We start from the raw sequence: 22,908 nt of genomic DNA, 5'->3' as shown, positions 1-22,908 counted from the left end.
ATCTCTGCAGCCAAACAATATTTGAATCCTCAGACCATGATTTTCTTGGTGTGTCGACATTAGCCTACCACAGACCTGTGAGTCTCTGAAATTGCTGAGGTTGTTGGCAACACTTTGGGATACACTCATGGGAGGAAGTGGAGCTCGTCTCTTTTGGCGTCCCGGCAAGGTGTTTGAATACAAAATATCCTGCACGTTCACATCAGCAGATTTTTCTTTGAGCAGGCCAGAAGAAGATGTCACGATCCCTTCTTTCTGGAGGGAAAGATACACAAGGGATTTATTGCGATTGTCTGTCTCAGAATGCACACGATTATTTAACGTACAATTTCAGCTTTTTTCTTTAGTCTTCGGCACAAGCTGAGAAAGACAATGTTCTCCTTCTGTTTCCTTTTCTCCGTGGATACATCCATATGACGTGCAGCAATACGATTGACTATTGACACAGAAAACAAAAGTAGTGATCCCAATGTAGTCATACTGTAAATGGTGAAATTAACAAATAGCATGTTCAATTCTGTTCAACGTAAAATATCTTCAGCAAACAAAAACTTTCATATGTTCATGTTCTCCTGGCTCTTTCCGAGTCTGTTGTGGCTTACCTACTTCACAGAGTTGATGATGGTTGACCAAATGATCATTGTCAGCCGTGTCCCGAGCAAACACCTCCCTTATTCCGCGCTCATTTAAAGTCTTGGCAGTGTCCTGTGACTCTTTGGACTGATAGTCCCTCAGAAGGACAGTTGTTTCAACTCTCAACTCGCACTTGTCGCACACCAATGGAAGAAGCGTCTGGAGGGCCAATCGGGGGTGGGTAGAACCTTTGAAATAAAATAATCCACAAACCCATCAGGTAAACATAGAATTGAAGTTACCCTATGAATATTTATCAGTGTGTCTATAACTGGCATTAAAGATTAACTCTACTATCGTCCTCAAATATAATAACAAATTTGGTCCTTGGGGTCAATTTGACCCCAGGGACATTTACCTTCAGAAAATAATTTACTGAATTTTATTGCCCAGGTTTTTGTGAAAGGTACTGTTGCGGCGACCTTGGAGGTGCGCACCTGTCTGTGGGTGCATGTGACCACAAGGGGTCACTGCAGGTGTACGACGTGAATGCGCAGCACGCAGTGGAGCTCCTCAGAGCCAGTGCCGGCTCTACGCAGGGGCAAGAGGGGGCAACGCCCCCTCAAACAGATGTCTTGCCCCCTCGAATCAAACTTTTAGAAGTGAAAAATCCGCTGATAGAAACACACGTTAATCAGCCCCCTCTCTTGTCTCATGTCGGTGCAGTGTGTGTCCTCACACAGCCTGCTGTCAGGACTCCGCGCCCCTCCGTAAACATCCAATCACTGTGAGTATGCAAATGAGGCAAGACGCAGCCAGAGAGTGTCAAGTTACAGTCAGCGCGGTAGGAGTTGGAAGAAGCAGTAAAAACTCCACCAAACTCGTCGTAATGACCCGTGATATAACTAATGCTTAACGACAACTCAAATAATAGTTAATATAACATTCATATTATATGTTCCCCCCCCTGAGAGATTGCCACCTTATTGTGGTCAGGGGGTTTGCGTGCCTCAGTGACCCTAAGAGCAATACCAGCAGAAGCTTTAATCTTCAGGTGGGACACCCAAGCTGGACAGGTCTTAGTGTAGAGGCCTGACAGAGTGCAATCCACTTCTCCAGGTTGAGATCTGGACACACAGCTAACAACTGCCGTGAAGAAAACACTAACAGTGTTAAAAATGTGTAAAAAAAAAAAAAAAAGAACATGCCCCCTTCACATTTCTGACTGCCCCCTCTTATGTGCATTCCTAGAACCGGCCCTGCTCAGAGCGCTTCAATAGTTGAGCGCAATCTATCCTGATTGGGAGCACGCACACACCAGGGTTCATAAGCAGCAAACAGCACAATCCTCTTGTCCAGTGAGCAGCAGCAGCAGCAGCCAGCAGCAGCAGCAGCAGCAGCAGCAGCAGCAGCAGCACAGCAGCAAACAACACAATCCTTTCGATCAGCGAGCAACACAGTAGTAGGAGCGAACCGCACTGAGCTCCACGGAGAAAGGAATAAACTCATGGGAAGAGGAGACCAAAGGGACTACCGGTGAGCTCACAATTCTCAATCGGACTCATTTAGTTAACCATTTAGAGCAGTGGTCCCCAACCACCGGGCCGCGGACCGGTACCGGTCCGTGGGTCACTTGGTACCGGGCCGCGGAGCCGCACAGGAAAAAAAAAAAAAAAAAAATTGTTTTTTTTTTTTTTTCCATTGACGATCAATTCATTCAGATTAAGACGCTCGTCCCGGTCACGTGACATGTTTCCCCAGTCGAGCCCGCAAAGCTAGCAAAAATGAGTAAGAATTTATTTCGAAAAATATAAAAAATTTGGCGAATCTCTCCCAATTACATCTGTCAGTGCGTCTGAAAAATAAGGACTCTTGACACAGGGCGCTCGTCTCGGTCACGTGACATGTCACCACAGTCAAGCCCGCGAGGCAAGCAAAAATGAGCAAGAAACAGAGAAGTTTGGAAAGCTTCTTCGGAAAGGGAAAAACGTCCAATGAGGACACTGAAGAAGAAGAGGCTACGACTTCTAAGAAAAGGAAAGCTGCATTTAAAAGAACATTTCTGGAGTCCTACTTAAAATATGGATTTATCGCCACAGGTGACTCTGACGCGCCAAGTTCACTCCGCATATGTGGCGAAAGGCTAGCTAACGAGGCAATGAAGCCTTCAAACCTGCTTCGGCACATGGAGACCAAGCATCCTGCATTTAAAGACAAACCGTAACCACTTCGGGTGTCATTGTCTCCGATTACGCCTAGATGGGAACGGCTCATTTCTGAGAAAAGAGCTCGGTGCTCCCACGAATTCAACGTTTTATTTTTATGTGGTTTATATTTGTTTTTATGCCAGTCGTATCATTTTATTTCATCCTATTTATATATATAAATATTTAAATAATAAATATATAAATATATTTATTTATATAAAGGCCGGTCCGCGAAAATATTTCTGACACGTAACCGGTCCGTGGTGCAAAAAAGGTTGGGGACCACTGATTTAGAGCACTGACTGCATTACAGTTGGTCTGGAGAATGTGTTGTCTTTATGACAAGCATTAAGTTGTATATTGACTTTTATTTGAAAGGATAACTTTATGTTCAAGACCTTTTCCTTCTTTCTTTCAGTAAAAAGAACTGAACTGTATCTACGTTGTTTATTAGTGTATGTGTTAAAGAACACTAAGCTGCATTGTTTTATTTTGAAGAAAATTGTATCTTTTGTTTAAACTCATCCATTTTTTTTGGTATGTGATTTAAAGGTTTTTCACCTTGATTGTTTGGCTGAATAAAAACCTGAACAAAGAGTGAAATCCCAGTCTGGTCAAGTCATTCCTTTTCAAGTGTGGAAACCCATGATGTTAAAATACACTTGCCAGGTACTTTGTTTATTTGTTGAATACATAAATAACCCCAAGAAAATCATTGAGATGACCTCTCTAGTGCCAAATCAGGTCAAATCTTTAAATTAGATTTAATTAGAATTAATTTGTTGACGTTTTCACACATCTCACATTTATTTCTCAATATTATTGACCACAAGTCTGATTTTGGTGAAGGAATGCATATGATTAAATACACAAGATAAAACCATTAAGACTTAACAGCTGAAGGCGATCCCGCTTGGCCGATGCGGACTTGGTACACACTCTCGTCGCATCATGCCAGCAATTCGTCAGGGAAAGTCAAATAGGTTCACAATCATCTTAACACATTACTGGTTCTCAAATATTTTACACCGAGTACCGCTTAAAATAAACATTGAACTTTCCAAGTACCACACTCATGACTTTAAAGTCAGTCAAAATCGGTCAGTGTTATTGCAAGGTACTGTACAGTTCGAACACTGCTTAACAATAGGAAAACGTTCTTGATTATGTTGAGCACGATTGCAGTCAGTCGACTTTAAATGCGAAAAGGAATCATTTCAAGGACGTACTACATGTGACTCATTGTTAATGTGCCCACTCAAAGTCAATTGTGGGCCACCCAAAGTCAATTGTGAGCTACCCTTGATTGTCCTCTTTCAGATTTGATTGTATAAGCCAAGTCTGGCACAGGAAAGACATGCATGTCCTGTACAATCACTTTGGATTCTCTGAACCTGGACACTCCTGCCACACAGGTGAGTGCAGTTGAAGTCGCTCAGCAGCTCTCTTTTGATTTATCTCCATAGTTCCTTTGCTATTTACCCTCCTCCCTAAAATTCAAGATTCAAGAGTTTTTTTTATTCGCCATGTTTGAGCGTGCCAAACAAGGAATTTGACTTCGGTAAAACACACCCTCTGTTCAACATTCAGGTGACTAACAACACTCAGGACATGTGAAAAATGGCAAAAACAGTGTAGACAAATTCAAAAAAGGTGTGAAGAGCAGGATGTTATTGCACAGTAATGACTCTGAGACTATGAGATTATTGTGATCTCTGATATAGATGGACTAACTTTGGTTACGGGGGTCTTAATCTGATGAGATCAAGCTTTTCAGTCTCATATTCTTAAATGAGAGTGTATGATTACCGATAAAGCAGAGGTACATCCAGCCTTTCTGCAGTATGGTGCACGTGGGCTTAACTGGGGGCTCTTACAGATTAATGAACACACCTCACGAGTTTGGCTCCAATCTGCCCCAATCAAGCATAAGTGCTTGTTGACTTTTACTCTGACCTGTGCAGGTTCTTGTGCTGGCTCCGACTCGAGAGATAGCGGTGCAGATCCACTCCGTCGTCATGGCGATAGGCTGTGTAATGGAGGGTTTGCAGTGCCATGTGTTCATTGGGGACCGTCCTGTTAATCAGGACAAACTCCATCTGAAGAAATGCCACATCGCTGTAGGGTCACCTGGTAAGAGGCTAGTTAGTATCAAGTTCAACTCCAAAAGGACGCCAAGTTGGTCCTGGGGCTAGTTGAATATGGCTAAGCTTTCAGATGATAGAAAACCAAAACTAAGGAAATCTTGGTTCCAAAGAGGGGCCGCTACCATTCTGGTAAATACGGTCTCTTTCACACTGTCTCTATCATGTGTTCTTTTCTTTCGCCCATTTGACTGTCACTTTGCCCTTTTTCCCCCGCCCGCGCTCTTTATTGCCATGTCCATATTGTGTATTAGTTAATTTGATAAAATAATGAATCTCTGTCGTCCTTCCTTGCATGCGAGTCACGTGTACTGCTTAACCATTGTCTTTTCTTTTCCCTTTTGCTCGAGCTTTTCCTCACATTTCCCATCCTGCACCCACATTTCAACTTTCACTGAACCCATCATCCTCTTTTTCTTAAAGGGAAAACCTGCTCCCGGCCTTTCTGTCAGGAATGAAAGGAACAAACAATAATTTATTGGTAAAAGAAAGGAGTCTGACGGGGAGTCATTTGATTCTTTTTATTTGTAGTCCTCTTTAGGTTTCTCCAGTGAGAGATGTAGTCTTTTTGTTGAGTTTCTAGGTAAGGGCCTGAAGTGGTGTGACATTTTAATTAGTAGCATGGATAAAGAGTGTTTTTTTGCAGTGTTTGATTTGATACTGGTGAGTATTTTATTTACACAGGGATTTCTGTATTATGGCCAAAGAGGACTAGAAACATCTCACATGATTAGTTCAGATCATTTTGTGATATCATAAAGTTGTTAGCAATTGCTTTGCTCTTGATATTTGTTTTTATGTGAATTTTTAATGTTTTTTTGTCATTTCTATTCCCCAACATGAAAAACTATACAGTATTTTTCAAAGCTTTCACTGGAGAAAAAAACAGCACAAATCCTTCCGACTGTGATACATTTGCATTGTTTGCATTGCCTTAATATTGATGGATTGGGAGCCGCACACACCTCTCATTTCAATGTCTCACTTGTAACTGCACAAACAAGTTTCCACATAGCAACGGCTAATTTTATCTGGAGTGTAAGCTGTGGGGAAAACCAACTAGAAAAAAAAATGACTTCAGGAATCAGTATGCCAATTTTAGTTAAATTACCGTATTTTCCGCCCTAAAAGGCGCACCTAAAAACCTAAAATTTTCTCAAAAGCCGACAGTGCGCCTTATAGGCCAGTGCGCCTTATATATGGATCAACTGATGAATTTGTTGATCCATACTGGTTGTACACAGTGCTCTGCCAAAATGTTTCAGTACGTTTTAGTACGACTAGTAAATTACAAGGTCGCATCGCTTCCCAGCATTACGGCAACTGTAGTCAGGGGGCGTCACCGAATAGCTGTTGTACCCGCGAGGCTATTTCATGTCAAAATAGGCTGCTCTGTTAATGTTTCGAGTAAATCTACTGATCGATATGGAAGGGAAACATAGGTAAGTAGTACCAATGCGTTAGATCGAACTTTAGTCAGTTCCGATCATTTTATAGGAGATCGTTTGAGAAACGCGATTGTTTACACTTTGCTGAGGCTCATGGGAGATTGCGAGCTGAGGCTCGTGAGACTTTGCGGATGGCTAATGCTATTGCGATAGCTGCTATACGTACCAGGCTATTTCATGTCAAAATAGGCTGCTCTGTTAATGTTTCGAGTAAATCTACGGATCGATATGGAAGGGAAACATAGGTAAGTAGTACCAATGCGTTAGATCGAACTTTAGTCAGTTCCGATCATTTTATAGGAGATCGTTTGAGAAACGCGATTGTTTACACTTTGCTGAGGCTCATGGGAGATTGCGAGCTGAGGCTCGTGAGACTTTGCGGATGGCTAATGCTATTGCGATAGCTGCTATACGTACCAGGCTATTTCATGTCAAAATAGGCTGCTCTGTTAATGTTTCGAGTAAATCTACGGATCGATATGGAAGGGAAACATAGGTAAGTAGTACCAATGCGTTAGATCGAACTTTAGTCAGTTCTGATCATTTTATAGGAGATCGTTTGAGAAACGCGATTGTTTACACTTTGCTGAGGCTCATGGGAGATTGCGAGCTGAGGCTCGTGAGACTTTGCGGATGGCTAATGCTATTGCGATAGCTGCTATACGTACCAGGCTATTTCATGTCAAAATAGGCTGCTCTGTTAATGTTTCGAGTAAATCTACGGATCGATATGGAAGGGAAACATAGGTAAGTAGTACCAATGCGTTAGATCGAACTTTAGTCAGTTCCGATCATTTTATAGGAGATCGTTTGAGAAACGCGATTGTTTACACTTTGCTGAGGCTCATGGGAGCTTGCGAACTGAGGCTCGTGAGACTTTGCGGATGGCTAATGCTATTGCGATAGCTGCTATACGTACCAGGCTATTTCATGTCAAAATAGGCTGCTCTGTTAATGTTTCGAGTAAATCTACGGATCGATATGGAAGGGAAACATAGGTAAGTAGTACCAATGCGTTAGATCGAACTTTAGTCAGTTCTGATCATTTTATAGGAGATCGTTTGAGAAACGCGATTGTTTACAGAGGGCTCGTTGGTTATTGGCTAGTGGATGCATACCGCAACCCTAGTCAACCTCAGTTTGATGCAGTATAGCTTCTATTTTATGCGCTTTATAATCCGGTGCGCCTTATATATGGACAAAGTTTTAAAATGGGCCGTTCATTGAAGGTGCGCCTTATAACCCGGTGCGCCTTTTAGGGCGGAAAATACGGTAATCATCATAAAAATAGAAGTCAAAATATTTTTTCCCAGTTTGTTATCCAGTGTTATCAGCAATCAACCTTCAACACTATTTCAGATGATTCAATAAATGAAAAGGAAAGCCAGGTTGAAGCTGTCTCCTGAACAAATTTGTCTGTGGGCTTCTTATCCCCACACAATAGCCAATCCCGACAATTAATCCCTGCAAACAAAAGGCAGATGCTGAAGCCAGAAATGCTGCGGGAATAAAATGTGCTTGATCACATACTAATATAATGTTTACATGTGCAGTGCCAGTATTTCCCATGACTGTTTTGTTGTGAAGTGTTTGCCTAACATGTCTGTCTGTGTCGCTCTCAGCTCAGGGGAAGGGCAGACGGCAGAGTGTGTTGTTCTAATGGTGTCGGATGGTCCCAGAAGTGAGGAGGTCCACGACCGGAGGAGCAGGCCTTTCAGACACATACATTGGGCAACCACACCTCGCGCACTGAAGGAGCGACACTTTCACTCGAAGAAGAAAAAGATTCACATAGCAACAACAACAGATCCGGGACTGAATAACGCGACAGACATCCAGATGCTCTCCCCTGAAGACAGAAAAATGACTTTTCAAAAAATGTGTGCGATCACAAAAGAGGAAAGTTGGAGTGTTCATGATTCTCCTTGCTGCTATTACCACCGCTCTCCAGATGAGGGCAGTGTTGATGCGGGCCGGAATAGAACTTGAACTGTGGAAAAGGCGCAGGAGTGACAGTGGCCCGAATCAAAATTGAACTTCCTTAACCCTTTAGTCTCTTCCCACTCTTCTGGACTGTTGCTGTACATAAACGGACTGAGCTGTCCTCTCCTCATGAAATGCCTCAGCCTGGAAATATTGCACCTCACTTTGGCCCTTTAGTCTATGATCTGAAACACAAACACACACACACACACAAGCTTCATTCTCTAGCTCCATGCCTCTTGCTTTTACGCGCACACAAACACTAGCGCTTTTGTTTCACTTGAAAGTCAGACGTCTGCATCAATTGAGTTTACAGAGATGAATTTTAACACCTTACTGTCCGCTAAAGGTCAGGGACACGGTCAGTACTGTACTTTACCTCATCTGTCGGAGTCGGGTTATAAGTACACCTCAAATCGTAGAGTGATGATGGCTCTAAATGATAAACCCAAAAAAAATGGAATCATTGAAAATATTAATTCACTCGAATCTTGGACACTGTAAAGCTGCAGTCAACAATTGTAAGGAGAATGACTTCAAGAAAGTGTACAAGTCCTCACCTGCTTATCCTTAGATGCCCCCTTTGCCTTGACTCACAACTTATTGTGTTGTGTTTGATATGACAGTGGTTGTTGTTGAACTGTTCTTTGCACCTAATTTTACCTCTCTGGATCACCAGTCGATGATTCAACCGCCCCATTCCTCTCCAAGACCAGCTCCATGTGCAGTGTCTATTTTTACACTTGATTTTATTCCTATTTGTACATAAGATCTTACTTTGTACTTCTCAGAAGCAATGGTATTTCCGACAAATGGTATTTCTCAGTCTTTGCTGTGCTTTCCCGCTGTAATAGTCGGCGACTGGCTGGGAACGTGTTGCACATTCCTCGAGCTCAGGACTTAATTGCTTGTGTCGTTTTGTGGGTGCTACAAGGTGGCGGCTGAACCTCTGTGAATCTCCGTTAGAGCAGAATATGTTGCCCAGAAGCAAGGCTTTATTATGAAGTATCTTTCCGCAATGACGCGCCAATCCTTTGTGTTCCCTGTTTCTGTTATATAGACTCTATGGACTACCTAGTGTATATTCGAAACCATCTTGACGCATGCTCGTGTACGCCACACGCCCGTGTTTTCAGTCGGTGTGTGAAATTGCCGGAAAAGAAATGTCACCGTACGAGTCCAGTGTCTGCATGAAATGTGAGATCACATTGATCCCAACCAAATTAGGATTCAACAACAATGTGTTTCGAGGACCAAATGACAACTTGAGTGTCCGGTGCAGTCGTGTAGTTCGCGGGACTTGAAGCACTCTTGACACAATGTTTGTTGTTTTGTTTATCTTGCTGCCGAAAGCCTCCAAGCACACAACCGTTTCACACACTTACATGTCAACATGTACTATATCGCTGAGATGGATTACGGCTATTGATTGGGGCGTCGCGGTCACTTCTGGCGCTGACCTCGGATCAATTCGGACAGAGATGCGATCCCAGGTCTGCACCTGTCAGGGCTAGTCGTCGAGCTAGTGTGTGTGGCAGTATGTAGCATGTACATAGTTGATAGCTCACTTTGTATATAGAAGAGAAGTGTCTAGGTTTGATACAGCTACTCACAGTCTGCCCTTTTTGTGTTTCTTGAATAAAAGTCATAGCAATATTTCTGTAATCAATAAAAAAGCCAAGGTAGGGTGTAATAGCGTGACAATGATGATTTAGTGGGTCACTGTGAATGATAAAACTGTGAGACTTGACAAAGAAAGCGATGTTTTTGCTGTTTAACATAGAAACGTGTTTAAAGAAAAAAAAAAAAAAAAAGGATGGCATTTGGAAAAGGGTCGCTAAATACACCAAGATTATTTTGGGGTGTTTTTCCAGTGAAAGCCATAATGGTGGTAATAAGGTGATGAAGGTCTGGTTGTGCAGAGTGGTTGGTTCCTCAAGGAGAAAAAGAGATGTGTACACCAAGTTAAAAAATAAAAGTTATGTTCTTAACATGTGTTGTTGGGTATCTTTTGACAGAAAATATTTGCCGCACAAATATTGTGAATTAAATCTGTGGCTGTGGTTAGAGTTAACATTAGACAATGAGCACTGCACACAGAATACATAAATCAAAAAATCAAATCTCTTACCGTCACTGAATTAAAATAAATGCACAGCTCCAATTACAGGAAAGAGAAGAACTTGCAAGTAACAAGATGGGCAAGAAAGTCCATTTTAATTTACCAGCATGTAAGATTCATTTTACTGTCTGTTTTTAGTTCCATCCATCTATCTTCTTCCGCTTATCCGGGGTCGGGTTGCGGGGGCAGCAGCTTTAGGAGGGACTCCCAGACTTCTCTCTCCCAGCCACTTCGTCCAGCTCAAGGCGTTCCAGTCTCTACAGCGCGTCCTGGATCGTCCACAGGGCCTCCTGCCGATGGGACATGCCCGGAACAGGGAGGCGTCCAGGAGGCATCCTGGTGAGATGCCCGAGCCACCTCATCTGGCTCCTCTCAACGTGGAGGAGCAGTGGCTCTACTCAGAGTCTCTCCCGGATGACCGAGCTTCTCACCCTATCGCTAAGGGAGAGCCTGGACACCCTGCGGAGGAAACTCTTTTCGTCCGCTTGTATCCGGGATCTTGTTCTTTCAGTCACGACCCATAGCTTGTGACCATAGGTGAGGGTAGGAGCGTAGATCAACCGGTAAATTGAGAGCTTTGCCTTTTGGCTCAGCTCTCGCTTCACCACGACGGACCGGTATAGAGTCCGCATTACAGCCGACGCTGCACCGATCCGCCTGTCGATCTCACGCTCCATCCTGCCCTCGCTCGTGAACAAGAACCCAAGATACTTGAACTCCTCCACTTGGGGCAGGATCCCATCCCCGATCCGGAGAGGACATTCCACCCTTTTCCGACTGAGGACCATGGACTCAGATTTGGAGGTGCTGAGATTCGACGGACCCTCCTCTCTAGCACCCCTGAATAGACCTTACCAGGGAGGCTGAGGAGTGTGATTCCTCTGTAGTTGGAACACACCCTCCGGTCCCCCTTCTTAAAGAGGGGAACCACCACCCCATCTGCCAATCCAGAGGCACCGTCCCCGATGTCCACGCAATGCTGTAGAGGCGTGTCAGCCATGACAGCCCAACAACATCCAGAGCCTTTAAAAACTCTGGGCGGATCTTATCCACCCCTGGGGCCTTGCCCCCGAGGAGTTTTTTGAACTACCTCAGTGACTTTGACCCCAGAGATTGGAGAGTCCACCTCAGAGTCTCCAGGCCCTGCTTCCACAATGGAAGGCGTGTTGGTGGAATTGAGGAGGTCTTCGAAGTGTTCTCCCCACCGACTCACGACGTCCAGTCGAGGTCAGCAGCACGCCATCTCCACTGTAAACAGTGTTGACGGTGCACTGCTTCCCCCTCCTGAGACGCCGGATGGTGGACAAGAATTTCCTGTTTTTAGTTATATACTGTGATATACAGTGTACACACCCCTGTCCCATATGCCAAATACGTGTTGTAGTAAAAATAAATATATAATTTCAAAGCATGACTGATAACGGACCTTAAAATATTTTTCCACTTGTTTGGTAGATTTTGATATGATTTATCTTATATCATTTTTTTAATGTCACAAAAACCTGCCATTTAACCAGGGGTGTGTAGACTTTTACATCCACAGGATTTTACTCTGCAGCCAGTTTTTACTGGCCAAAACCAACAGTTTTTGGTTGCTGCAATGCAGTTGTACATCACTGCAAATTATATTACCCTTGTTACAGAGGAAACACAATCAGTACATTGTTATGATTTGGAAAAGCTCTAAACCGGAGCTCAATATGTTGCCCTGGTCTACGTAATGATACGTCTGGTGAGCGTATAATTCTTTCAGGGATCCATTTGGTTTTTGTGAGCACAAGTAACTGTTGGCTCGACCTCGGATATTTGTGCCTCCGAGGCACAGGGGTTCCATCCACACAGGATTGTCGGAACAGCATACGTTCGAAACTGGACAAAGACAAACAACAGGATAAGGATGATATCTTTCATATTGCAGTGAACGTGATGGCGGGTCCTTTACCTGTCTGTTCATGAAAATGTAAATAATGGGGTTATAAACAGTGCTGCTTTTTGCAAAGTAGACTGGTATGGTAGCAATTAGAGGATCGATTTTGAGCGTGGGATCTATGACGACAGCCAGGGCCATGCTGGCATACGGCAGCCAAGTCACCAGGAAAGCAAGCACCATGGCGACAACCATACGTGCCACTTGCACTTCCATACGGTGTGTGCTGCCAGCTTCGGACACCTGCCGCTTGGTCACCTGGCACGCCAACATATACTAGATGAGATCATATCTGCACACTTACATTTTTTTTTTTTAAAAGCAGCATTCTCCAGACCTCACCTGCCGGAGGGTCCACAACAGCCGCAGGTAAGACACCGCAATGATGGAAAAGGGCAGAGCAAAGCAAAGTAAAAAGTAAATGACTATATAGGACATATTGCCTGCGTCCCGGCTGTACCAGTTGGGTGCGCAGGAGGTTTTGATGCCCTCCAGCTCAAAACTGCCCCAACCGAACAAAGGTGGAGTATTCCACACAAAGGACCACACCCAAGACAGCACCACGCCCGCGATTGCATGCCTGAGAAGGAGCAAGTCATGGTTGAGCACGTGCCAATTCTCTCGCTTTCGTTGAAAAGAATAACAATGCTTACCTGGTCTGGAAGAGGGCGGCACCCATTGGATAGCACACCACTATGTAGCGCTCCACAGAAATGACTCCGATCGTACACAGGCTTGCTATACCTGCCAGAGGAAGGAACAATGAAGTAATGCTAAACATTAGGTTGACTGTGATCTCACTGTGTCTGTCTGTAGCAGTGGCATTAAAGATTCAATAGAAAAAAATAAGCTAAGTAAAGTAAACTTTGAATGAAATACTCATTAAAGAAATAAGCCTACTGTGGGTAGAACCTTTGATATAAAATAATCCACAAACCCATCAGGTAAACATAGAATTGAAGTTACCCGATGAATATTTGTCAGTGTGTCTAGAACTGGCAAAGATTAACTCTATTATCGTCTTCAAATATAATAACAAATTTGGTCCTTGGGGTCAATTTGACCCAAGGAACAAGTTTTTGTGAAAGGTACTTTGTTTATTTGTTGAATACATAAATAACCCCATGAAAATCACTGAGATGACCTCTCTAGCGCCAAATCAGGTCAAATCTTTAAATTAGAATTAATTTATGTCGACGTTTTCACACAAATCTCAAATCTATTTCTCAATATTAATGACCACAAGTCTGATTTTGGTGATGGAATATGACCTATGCATATGACTTTTTTTTTTTTAAATTAAATACACATAAAAGAAGATCAAACCATTAAAACTTAAAATACCCCCCCCACACACACACACACACGCACATGCTCCCAAAGAAAGCAATCAATGAAAAAGACTCACCAAAAAAGGCCACAGCAAAGCCTTCCAAAATGCATCCCAGTCGTCCAAAGCTGAAGTATCCCATGGCGGTGGTCACTGTGGTGGGCAAACCTCCAAACACAGCACAGCCCAGGTCACATACAGCCAGGCTGACCAGAGCGTAGCTGAGTGGCTGCCTCAGCTGTTTGTGTCTCACTGTCACCACAATCACCAGAATGTTGAGAATGATCCCCAAAATAGAGAAGACGCCCATGATAACGGCCAGTGTGGTGTAGCCGCTCCGGGAGAGGACCTTTGCATCGTCTACGCTACCAGAGACAGAGAAGTTTCCATGGGGGTCGAGGTGCTCCATTTTGTAATTTAGGTCAATTGCTCTCAAGCGGACGAGAGTTTTAGCTGCTATGTTAAAATGCTTAACATAAACAGCCCATTGCCTACTGCGAAACTGTCTGACCAAATTCAAAATGTCCAAGGGTCCAAACTTTACTAAAAATAAGTATGCTGATCATCGTATTCCAAATTCGGTATCCAACTGTATCAATAAACAAAGGAAACTTGCTTAAAGACGATAAATTGCTTTTCTGTTGCAGTGCAAAACACACAGAAGAGGCTACTCTCTAAATGAGCCTACCGAAAGCTGATCCTGAACATGATATTCAGTTGCCTCATACTAAATCCGCAGATCCGGATTGTGTGAACAATAATTCTGCCTAATATCCTGTAAGACTGCACTTTTCATGATTGTGTGTGCCCTTAGCTGGGTCACTTACACTACGCGGGTTTAAAACCCTAACCCTAGTTTGAAACCTGAACACTACTTTGAAACTCTGACCCTATAGTTTTAACCCGAGTTTTGGCGGCGGCTGCAGCAAACAAACTCCCTGCTTCGCCAAAATAGTTTCATAATTTTGAGATGAGACAAAAAAAATGATGCAAATAAAGGGAGATAAATTGAACCGGGTGGGATTCTGGGCAACAGATTGATATGTATTCTTGTTATAGTATAAACCGGTTTATATTGCCTCCATGAAAGAAAAAAAGAAAGAAAGGGTTTGTGCCGTGATTGCGTTGTGTTTTGACCAATCTCAAATCAAATAATCCAAACGGAAATGGTATGTAATAGACAGAAAACTTAATTTCATTCTAGCAATAAGTAGTGCGCGTACATATGCATTTTTTTCCGTCCAGTTCAACTTGAAGGTCACAATTTTCTCCCGGCCGCTAGAGGTCAGCGTAGTTTCGACTCGACTGTTTGACGATAATTTTAACCCGCACTCGTTGACCACTGGCTGGCTGACTCTGGAAAATCATGGCGGCCTCCTTCAAGAAAGCAGCTCACGATATAGAAACGCGAAACAGAACAGATGATGTGATTTTATCGGAGGGGATTGACTTCAGGTCGCTTTTGCTGTCTGAGGTTGTGCTGGACGGGCTGTCAGCTGCAGGCTTTCAAAAACCATCTCCGATCCAGCTGAAGGCGATTCCGCTTGGCCGATGCGGACTTGGTACACACTCTCGTCGCATCATGTCAGCATGTCGTCAGGGAAAGTCAAATAGGTTCACAATCATTACTGGTTCTCAAATATTTTACACCGAGTACCGCTTAAAATACACATTGAACTTTTCAAGTACCACACTCATGACTTTAAAGTCAGTCAAAATCGGTCAGTGTTATTGCAAGGTACTGTACAGTTCGAACACTGCTTAACTATAGGAAAACGTTCATGATTATGTTGAGCACGATTGCAGTCAGTCGACTTTAAATGCGAAAAGGAATCATTTCAAGGACGTATTACATGTGACTCATTGTTAATGTGCCCACTCAAACTCTTCTTTCAGATTTGATTGTACAAGCCAAGTCTGGCACAGGAAAGACGTGCGTGTTCTGCACAATCGCTTTGGAATCTCTGAACCTGGACACTCCTGCCACACAGGTGAAGTCGCTCAGCAGCTCTCTTTTGATTTATCTCCATAGTTCCTTTGCTATTTACCCTCCTCCCTAAAATGAGATTATTGTGATCTTTGATATAGATGGACTAACAACAGATGCCCATGTGTGTTAATCACTTTGGTTACGGGTGTCTTAATCTCATGAGATCAAGCTTCTCAGTCTCATATTCTTAAATGAGAGTGTATGATTACCGATAAAGCAGAGGTACATCCAGCCTTTCTGCAGTATGGTGCACGTGGGCTTAACTCGGTGCTCTTACTGATTAATGAACACGCCTCATGACTTTGGCTCCAATCTGCCCCAATCAAGCATAAGTGCTTGTTGACTTTTACTCTGACCTGTGCAGGTTCTTGTGCTGGCTCCGACTCGAGAGATAGCGGTGCAGATCCACTCCGTCGTCATGGCGATAGGCTGTGCAATGGAGGGCTTGCAGTGCCATGTGTTCATCGGGGGCCGTCCTGTTAATCAGGACAAACTCCATCTGAAGAAATGCCACATCGCTGTAGGGTCACCTGGTAAGAGGCTAGTTAGTATCAAGTTCAACTCCAAAAGGACGCCAAGTTGGTCCTGGGGCTAGTTGAGTATGGCTAAGCTTTCAAATGATAGAAAACCAAAACAAAGGAAATCTTGGTTCCAAAGAGACGAAATTTCAGCGATGGCAATTTTTTTTTTTATTATTATAAAAATGCACTCTTGTCACAGGTCGTATTAAGCAGTTGATTGAGCTCGGCATGTTGTCCACCGCCAGCATTCGTCTCTTTGTTCTGGATGAGGCTGACAAACTGCTGGAGGAGGGCAGCTTCCAGGAACAAATCAAGTATGCGGACCAAAGCAAATTATTTGCAAGCCTCACCTTCTAAAATGCACAAATGAATGTCTTCAATGTCTTTTTTTGTCCCATTTACAGCTGGATATTCTCCTCTTTGCCTGAGAACAAACAGATGCTCGCGCTTTCTGCCACCTACCCTGAATCTCTTGCTCAACATCTCACCCGCTACATGAGAGAGCCCACTTTTGTCAGACTCAACCCAAAGGACATGGGACTCAAAGGTTCATTCCATTAACCCATTTCAGCCTTTTGCATTCTGACTGAAGTGATTGAATGGTCCCGCTTCCTGTTTGCTCCACGCTAGGCCTGAGGCAGTATTACAAGCTGGTGCAGTCCCATCCATTACCTCATAAGGTCTTTGAGGAGAAGGTGCAGCTCCTCCTAGAGTTGTTCAGTAAACTGCCTTTCAACCAGGCCCTTGTTTTCTCAAACTTGCACACAAGGTGATTTATACCAGATTTGATTGATTGCCGGAACTTGATTTTTTTTTTTTTCTCTCCCTTGAATAAGTTGGACTAATCATGCTTTGATTTTCCTGCAGGGCTCAGCATCTGGCAGACATCTTGTCCTCTCAAGGCCTACCTGCTGTTTGTATCTCAGGTGAGAGTTTGAGAGGGAAGTCGGAAACCTCTAAACAACAAAAGATGACATCATCCTAAATTTAACTTGTCATCACCGGGTCATGGTAGGGTTGCTCCTCTGTTGTAGCAGATGTGACTTCCAGTCTCTCTGTTGATTACACAGGTAGTCTGAGTCAGGAGCAGAGACTTGAGGCCATGTCCAAATTGAAGCAGTATCAGTGCAGAGTGCTTATCTCCACTGATCTGGTAAGTTGCACTTAAAAAAACAACAACAACAACTTGTTGCTATGAGTCTTCTTATGATGGTTCTCCCTTTGTTAGACCTCTCGGGGCATAGACGCAGAGAAGGTCAACCTGGTGATAAATCTGGACGTGCCACAGGACTGGGAAACCTACATGCACCGAATCGGACGTGCCGGGCGCTTCGGTCGGTGTCCAGTGTGGTCATTCAGAGACAGACACAGAGCTGCCTTAGAACTCTGCCTACAAAAACAACAAACTGGAGATGAACAAAACTCACCACTAGATGATGTTGCTCCTTGGCGTTGCGTTTGCGTGTTTGACTTTTAGCTCCAATGCCTCCCCTGCTTTTGTCATCTAACTAATCCCAAAGTGCGTTTATGAAAGTAATCAAAATGTCCCACTAATATGGCCTTTTTTATTTGATTTATATTGACATTTAATGACTCTTACTGATGTTAGTGATATCAGGAAATATCCCTGTCTGCACAAGCCCCCTAAAAATGACACAAAACCACATAACTGAAGCCTGTAATAACTTTTAGACTAGAAATGAAAATGAAAAAAGACATCGTGAGGAATTGTAATCAAACTGTTCACAGGCACGCAGGGCCTTGCGGTGACCTACTGTTGCCATGGCGAAGAGGAGAACAAGATGATGGCTATTGCTCAGAAATGTAGCCTGAGTTTGTCCGTTTTGCCAAGTAAGCATATTGACCAACACTTTGTAGCTTTGTTTGGTATGTTTAATTATAATGACATCACACAGTAATTTGTAACTCACCAATGAATTGGCCACTCTGAACAGTTTGACACAAAATTCTTCCAGTCACCGCTGTCTTCTTTCTATTCAGCCACCATTGATGCCGGACTGATGGCGGAGCAATGTGACTGGGATGTCTGCGCCGAGGCTTCATCTTTGGGCCTCCCAACCCAGCAGTCTTTCACGAATGGGAAAAAGAAGACGGTACGCTCCAAAGCGTGCCCGACGGTTCTTTCTCCCGTCGTCGCAAAGGATGCTCAGGAGGCCGAGAAGCTGAAGATGAGCCACGCCGTGGAAAAGCTTTCCGGAAAGCCATCCACTGTGCAGAACAGGCTTCCGCAGAGCTCCACGAAAGCAGCGCCGACTCGTAAAGAGTTGCAAGACGCACTGCCAAAGATCCCTCCCCTAAGCTCGTTTAAGAACTGCAAAACCGGGTTTATAACCTTCGAGGAAGCTGAGCGAGACTTCCAAGCGTTCATTATGACAGGACCGGGAAGATCAGTGGAGATTGTCAGGGAGTTTAGCGGTCAGGGAGACGACGGGGAGCCTGACGGGCGCCGAGAGTTTGTCACACTCAGTGACGACGGAGGCGAGATCTGTCAAGGATGGAAACGAGAGCATAACTCAAAATCAGCTGCAAAATCAGCCTCGGGTTCTTCAAGCCTTGAAGATGACTCGGAAGACAAGTTCAACCTGACTGCAGGTGGCGAGACCACCGAAGTCACTCACCCTGAGACAGTGACAAGTCGTAGCGCCGCCGTGAAACCATTCACACCGGAAGCTCACGTAACATTCCAGACAACGAACGCAACGGGCAGCAGAACGTCACCCCAACCTGACAACTTGAAATCAGTGCTCGGTGTAAACGCCGGCGCGCCAATTGAGCGGACGTCTTTGGCTAAAAGTCCAAAGTCAAATGTCCAAAATGAACAATGGAGAAGTCGGAAGACAGAGCAAAAATTGGAAAGGGTTGACGTGGAAGATGACTCCAATGTTGAGAGTTACTGGAGAGACTGCTACAGAGCCTGGAATGATTTCTACGCCTCCACGTCTTCTTTTCAAGGGCAACCTTACCAAGAATACTACAGGGCAGCACACAACTGGATGGCAGCCTATCGTATGAACACAGTTTACATGGAGGAACTGCTCAAACACTGATTTCCGTGCTGGCTCAATATCACTAAAAAGAGCCTTTAGTGTCCTCAGAATCATGTAATCGTGATGTATTCATAAAATGGAGCAGAGCACTTTTTTTTCTACTAATTGAAAATGTGGTTTTGCTAACTGTTTTGTGGTTAAATGTTAATAAACCAGGGGAAAAAAATGACATGTTTCCTATCTATCTGGCTATTTGATAAAAATCGATAGAATAAAATAATGATTTTATTGTCATAATCATGTTTGGTATTTCTCATCGGTTTGTGTGTGTGTGCAGATTTGGTGCATCTTTCCGAAGCTCTTTTATTTTTTTCTTTCCCAAAGCGTCTTTCTATTTGTTATTGTCTATTGTGTTTCCGCATCTGTTGGGATCTACTTGCAAGCATTGTTTTGTTACTGTTAAGGATTTAGCAAGCTCAGACATCTTCACGTGATTGCACCTAATCAGCGCTGACAATCAGTGATGGCACACTCGAGTACCACTCAATCATGTGTTTTTATTTTGTTTAGTGTGCTCGAAATTTAATCCTCGAGTGCACAAGCAGGTGGTGATTCATCCAGGATGTGGAGTAGCTACAAAATGTTTGCCACGTAAAGTCGTCCCATAGATGAGAAACAGCTTGAATGATGGACGCGCACATTTCCGGGAACAAAACAACCTCTGAAATCGAGAGCAAGCCCGACTTCTTTTTTCTCGTATTCAAATGCGTCATTTTGATCGTGACCCTAGTCGTGGGGTTACCCGGCAACGTGTGGGTGTGCTGGATCGTTTTCCGAACCAAGTGTCTCCAGACGAGCAACAACGCGTTGCTGGTCAGCTTGGCCGCCAGTGACATCCTGAAGTGCTCCGTGGACACGCCGCTCTTGCTCGTCTCGTTCACGAGATCCGTGGAAGGCGGCCGGCTGCCGCTGTGCATGTGCGCCCTGCAGCAGTTCACCTGGGCCTTGTGCAGCTGTGTGCAACTGCTCACGCTGGCCAGCATCAGCGTGGAGCGCTACCAAGCTATCTCCTTCCCTTTCCACACCGAACGGAGGAGAGCCCGGGTTCGCCTCTGGATCCTCTTGATATGGCTATGCGGCCTCGTCTTGGCCGTCGTCGCCTTGATGCTCTCCAAGCAATCCCTCTTTTACGCTCACTGCCGGCCACCAGCACCTGTCAATGGCGGTCACCCGGATCTGTTCGGACCTTACGTTTTGGTACCCATATGGGGGTTGTCTTTGATTGTCATCGTCATTCACTACGGGCGAATCATCAAACTGGTGAGGCAGCACCGAAAGAAAGTGTTCAGTCGAGGTATTCGAGTGATGCCCACGGTTTCCGCGCAGGTCTGGAGCTGGCTGGGCGAGCCGGCTTCAGAACCACAGTCAGCGACGCCGCTGGCCTACTGCAAACCGCTTGCCGCGCGCCGGGCAGTGCACTCCGTGTCCGGGGAGCAGTGCTCGGGCTTCGTATCCGGGGGACCCCGCCGGGCACTCCCGGAGATCGTAGGAGCGGTGTGTCTTAGGACGCCTGGAGCCAGAGAGCGAGGGAAGAAACAGGTTGAGGGCAAACTGGCCAAACGCTTTGGGTACATTATTATCGCCTTCACGCTCTTTTGGCTCCCCATGGTGGTCATTTTGCTCATGAATCACCTCATCACACGGCCGGACACCGACAGAGTGAGTTGAACAAAAAAAAAAAAATCAAAACAGTATTTGGTAATTTGGAGCATTATTCAAGTTTACAATGACTGTAATGAAGAATGTGAATAATAATAATCTTCAGTATTAATGGCAACTACAACAAAAGGTTCGACCATTGCAGATTTACCTGTAAAACTGCTGGGTTAAATACTGGACTGGTCCAGGAAGTGAATCGGATTTGAATTGTTTAGGGAAAAAAAAAGAAAGGTTGTTTTGTGCAAAAAACAAAATGCGGGGAGTTGGGCCAAATTGACCCAACTTTTAACCCAGATTGGATTGATTTTGACCCAGCATTTTTTAGGGTTACGTCTAGTAAGTGCTTATCAAATTTATTAGACCATTCAGACTCGTCATCAAGTGCTTTAATAATCTCACTATCAGAAGTACATTTGTAAAAAAAAAAAAAATCCCAAATTGAGCCAACTCAGGGCTCCTCAGAAATGAATCAAGTCAAACATCAGCAATCAGGAATGCCACCCAAAGACTGTAATTTTACATTTTTGTCACGGAATACAAATAATGTTCTTGACTATTTGAACATGGTCAATTTGAAAATGCTCAAATAGTCACGAAAAACATAAATTTTAGCATTAAACAAGCGGTATAGAAAATGGATGGATGGATGAATATAAATTGGTGCATTAATCAAGGACTTTGTTATATCTCCATCAAAAAAGGACAAGCAACAATAAAAAGTAACACGAGCACAACCCTATAGTCATGGTCTAATAAATTTCTTGAGCACTCTTACTATTTTTCTCATCATTCAGTGCCACCTTTTTTGTGCATTGCCACGCCGCCCTCACAGCATTGTCACTCTGTGTGGCTGCACATAAATCAAAATCTGCCACTGAGTGCAACTGTTTGATACTGTCGAGCTCCAGCAGCTTAAACAAAAACTGGACCCTCCTAAATTTGGAACCGATGTCATGCATCTTGTTGCCTTCTCTGTCATACAGTTACTGTTGGAGATGGAGACATGGGCTATGGTGCTGACCTGCGTGCAAGCTGCAGTGGATCCGCTCATCTACACTGTGGTCACCAGACAGTTTCGCTATGAACTCAGCAAGATGTTCTTGTCCATCCGGAAGTGTCGGCTGAAATCGGTCCACTGACATTTACATCCCCTGTTTGTAAATAAAGCCAAATGCATTTGCACAGATTTGGCAATGGGTGAAAAAAGTCCACGGACTATAAATTTGGCAGATATAGATGTTTTATCAGGTGTTTCACTGTTGGGACACAAGACAAGGTCATAAATAATATCAAACACAACAGGATACGCACAGCAGTAGTCCAACAACGACAGGTGGCATAGGAGGGCAAAAGCAAAAAGTGAGAAGATAAACGACTGCTCTCGAAGAAGACCAATGAAAATACATGACAGAGAAAGAGAGTGCCACACACTACAAGAGGGCTCTATTACTTTTCATTGTATAGAAAAATCAATAGACACATTGAGCCTGGTTCAAATGGTGTTTGAAAACAAACGTCTCGGCATCATAAAAGAAAAAAAATCAAACAATTTCTGCCGTCACCTGTTTTACAGCAGTTTGAAATATTCAAAATATTGCAATGAAGCCCGTCAACACTATGGACTATCTTTTTGTAGACTGGGTACCTGCACTGGATGGTTAACACTAACCCTAATGCCGAATGAAAGGAGCTGCTTTGATTGGCCATAAATTAGGCCAGCAGTGACCACGCCAATAGCAGCGCAGCCGTCCCTCTCGCAGATCCGCCAGCCTAGCCAGCCAAATTACCAACTTGTGACGCGCTACGCAGGATTTACACTGGTTCCCCCCAAAAAAATCTTGAAATAAGACAGAAAATACTGCCTGTCTGTGCTTGTCTGTTTATTTGAACGCCTGCATGGTGATTTCTACACACTAATTCAGTAGTGAGGCAGCTG

The 22,908-nt window shown here is 44.0% G+C and overlaps 3 protein-coding genes and 1 long non-coding RNA gene across 5 annotated transcripts; 3 read left to right on the top strand and 1 right to left on the bottom strand.

Moving 5' to 3' along the window:
* Positions 1-1,967: 1,967 nt before the first annotated feature.
* LOC119119404 lies at positions 1,968-3,449 on the top strand. The gene is made up of 2 exons (XR_005097291.1): positions 1,968-2,109; positions 3,333-3,449. It is a non-coding gene; the product is annotated as an uncharacterized LOC119119404 (long non-coding RNA).
* Positions 3,450-3,674: 225 nt separating this feature from the next.
* ddx20 (DEAD (Asp-Glu-Ala-Asp) box polypeptide 20) lies at positions 3,675-19,479 on the top strand. 2 transcript variants are annotated; one of them, XM_037245710.1, is made up of 11 exons: positions 3,675-3,711; positions 15,631-15,725; positions 16,089-16,257; positions 16,431-16,559; positions 16,650-16,792; positions 16,876-17,014; positions 17,113-17,171; positions 17,316-17,398; positions 17,474-17,579; positions 17,995-18,096; positions 18,247-19,479. In XM_037245710.1, exons 3-11 carry the CDS (start codon positions 16,232-16,234, stop codon positions 19,311-19,313), a joined length of 1,854 nt encoding a protein of 617 aa, XP_037101605.1. In that variant the 5' UTR covers positions 3,675-3,711; positions 15,631-15,725; positions 16,089-16,231; the 3' UTR covers positions 19,314-19,479. The 2 variants fall into 2 exon arrangements, with proteins under 2 accessions (XP_037101605.1, XP_037101603.1); XM_037245708.1 differs by lacking the exon at positions 3,675-3,711 and adding an exon at positions 15,063-15,296 and having other exon boundaries at positions 16,445-16,559.
* parapinopsina (parapinopsin a) lies at positions 11,744-14,368 on the bottom strand. Its single transcript, XM_037245730.1, has 5 exons — positions 13,813-14,368; positions 13,058-13,148; positions 12,747-12,984; positions 12,420-12,662; positions 11,744-12,346 (listed from the first exon to the last, which is right to left on the bottom strand). The coding sequence occupies exons 1-5, from the start codon at positions 14,141-14,143 to the stop codon at positions 12,227-12,229; spliced, it is 1,023 nt and encodes a 340-aa protein (XP_037101625.1). The 5' UTR covers positions 14,144-14,368; the 3' UTR covers positions 11,744-12,226.
* A 67-nt stretch (positions 19,480-19,546) lies between the features above and the next one.
* Positions 19,547-22,839, top strand: LOC119119400 (5-hydroxytryptamine receptor 1-like). The gene is made up of 2 exons (XM_037245725.1): positions 19,547-20,972; positions 21,956-22,839. The coding sequence occupies exons 1-2, from the start codon at positions 19,938-19,940 to the stop codon at positions 22,109-22,111; spliced, it is 1,191 nt and encodes a 396-aa protein (XP_037101620.1). The 5' UTR covers positions 19,547-19,937; the 3' UTR covers positions 22,112-22,839.
* Positions 22,840-22,908: the final 69 nt, after the last annotated feature.

The sequence above is a fragment of the Syngnathus acus genome, chromosome 2 (genome assembly GCF_901709675.1).
Source record: "Syngnathus acus chromosome 2, fSynAcu1.2, whole genome shotgun sequence".
In the NCBI taxonomy this organism is placed as follows: domain Eukaryota; kingdom Metazoa; phylum Chordata; class Actinopteri; order Syngnathiformes; family Syngnathidae; genus Syngnathus; species Syngnathus acus.
Note: the sequence above shows the minus strand (reverse complement) of the source record. Positions and strands in the feature narration are given on the sequence as shown.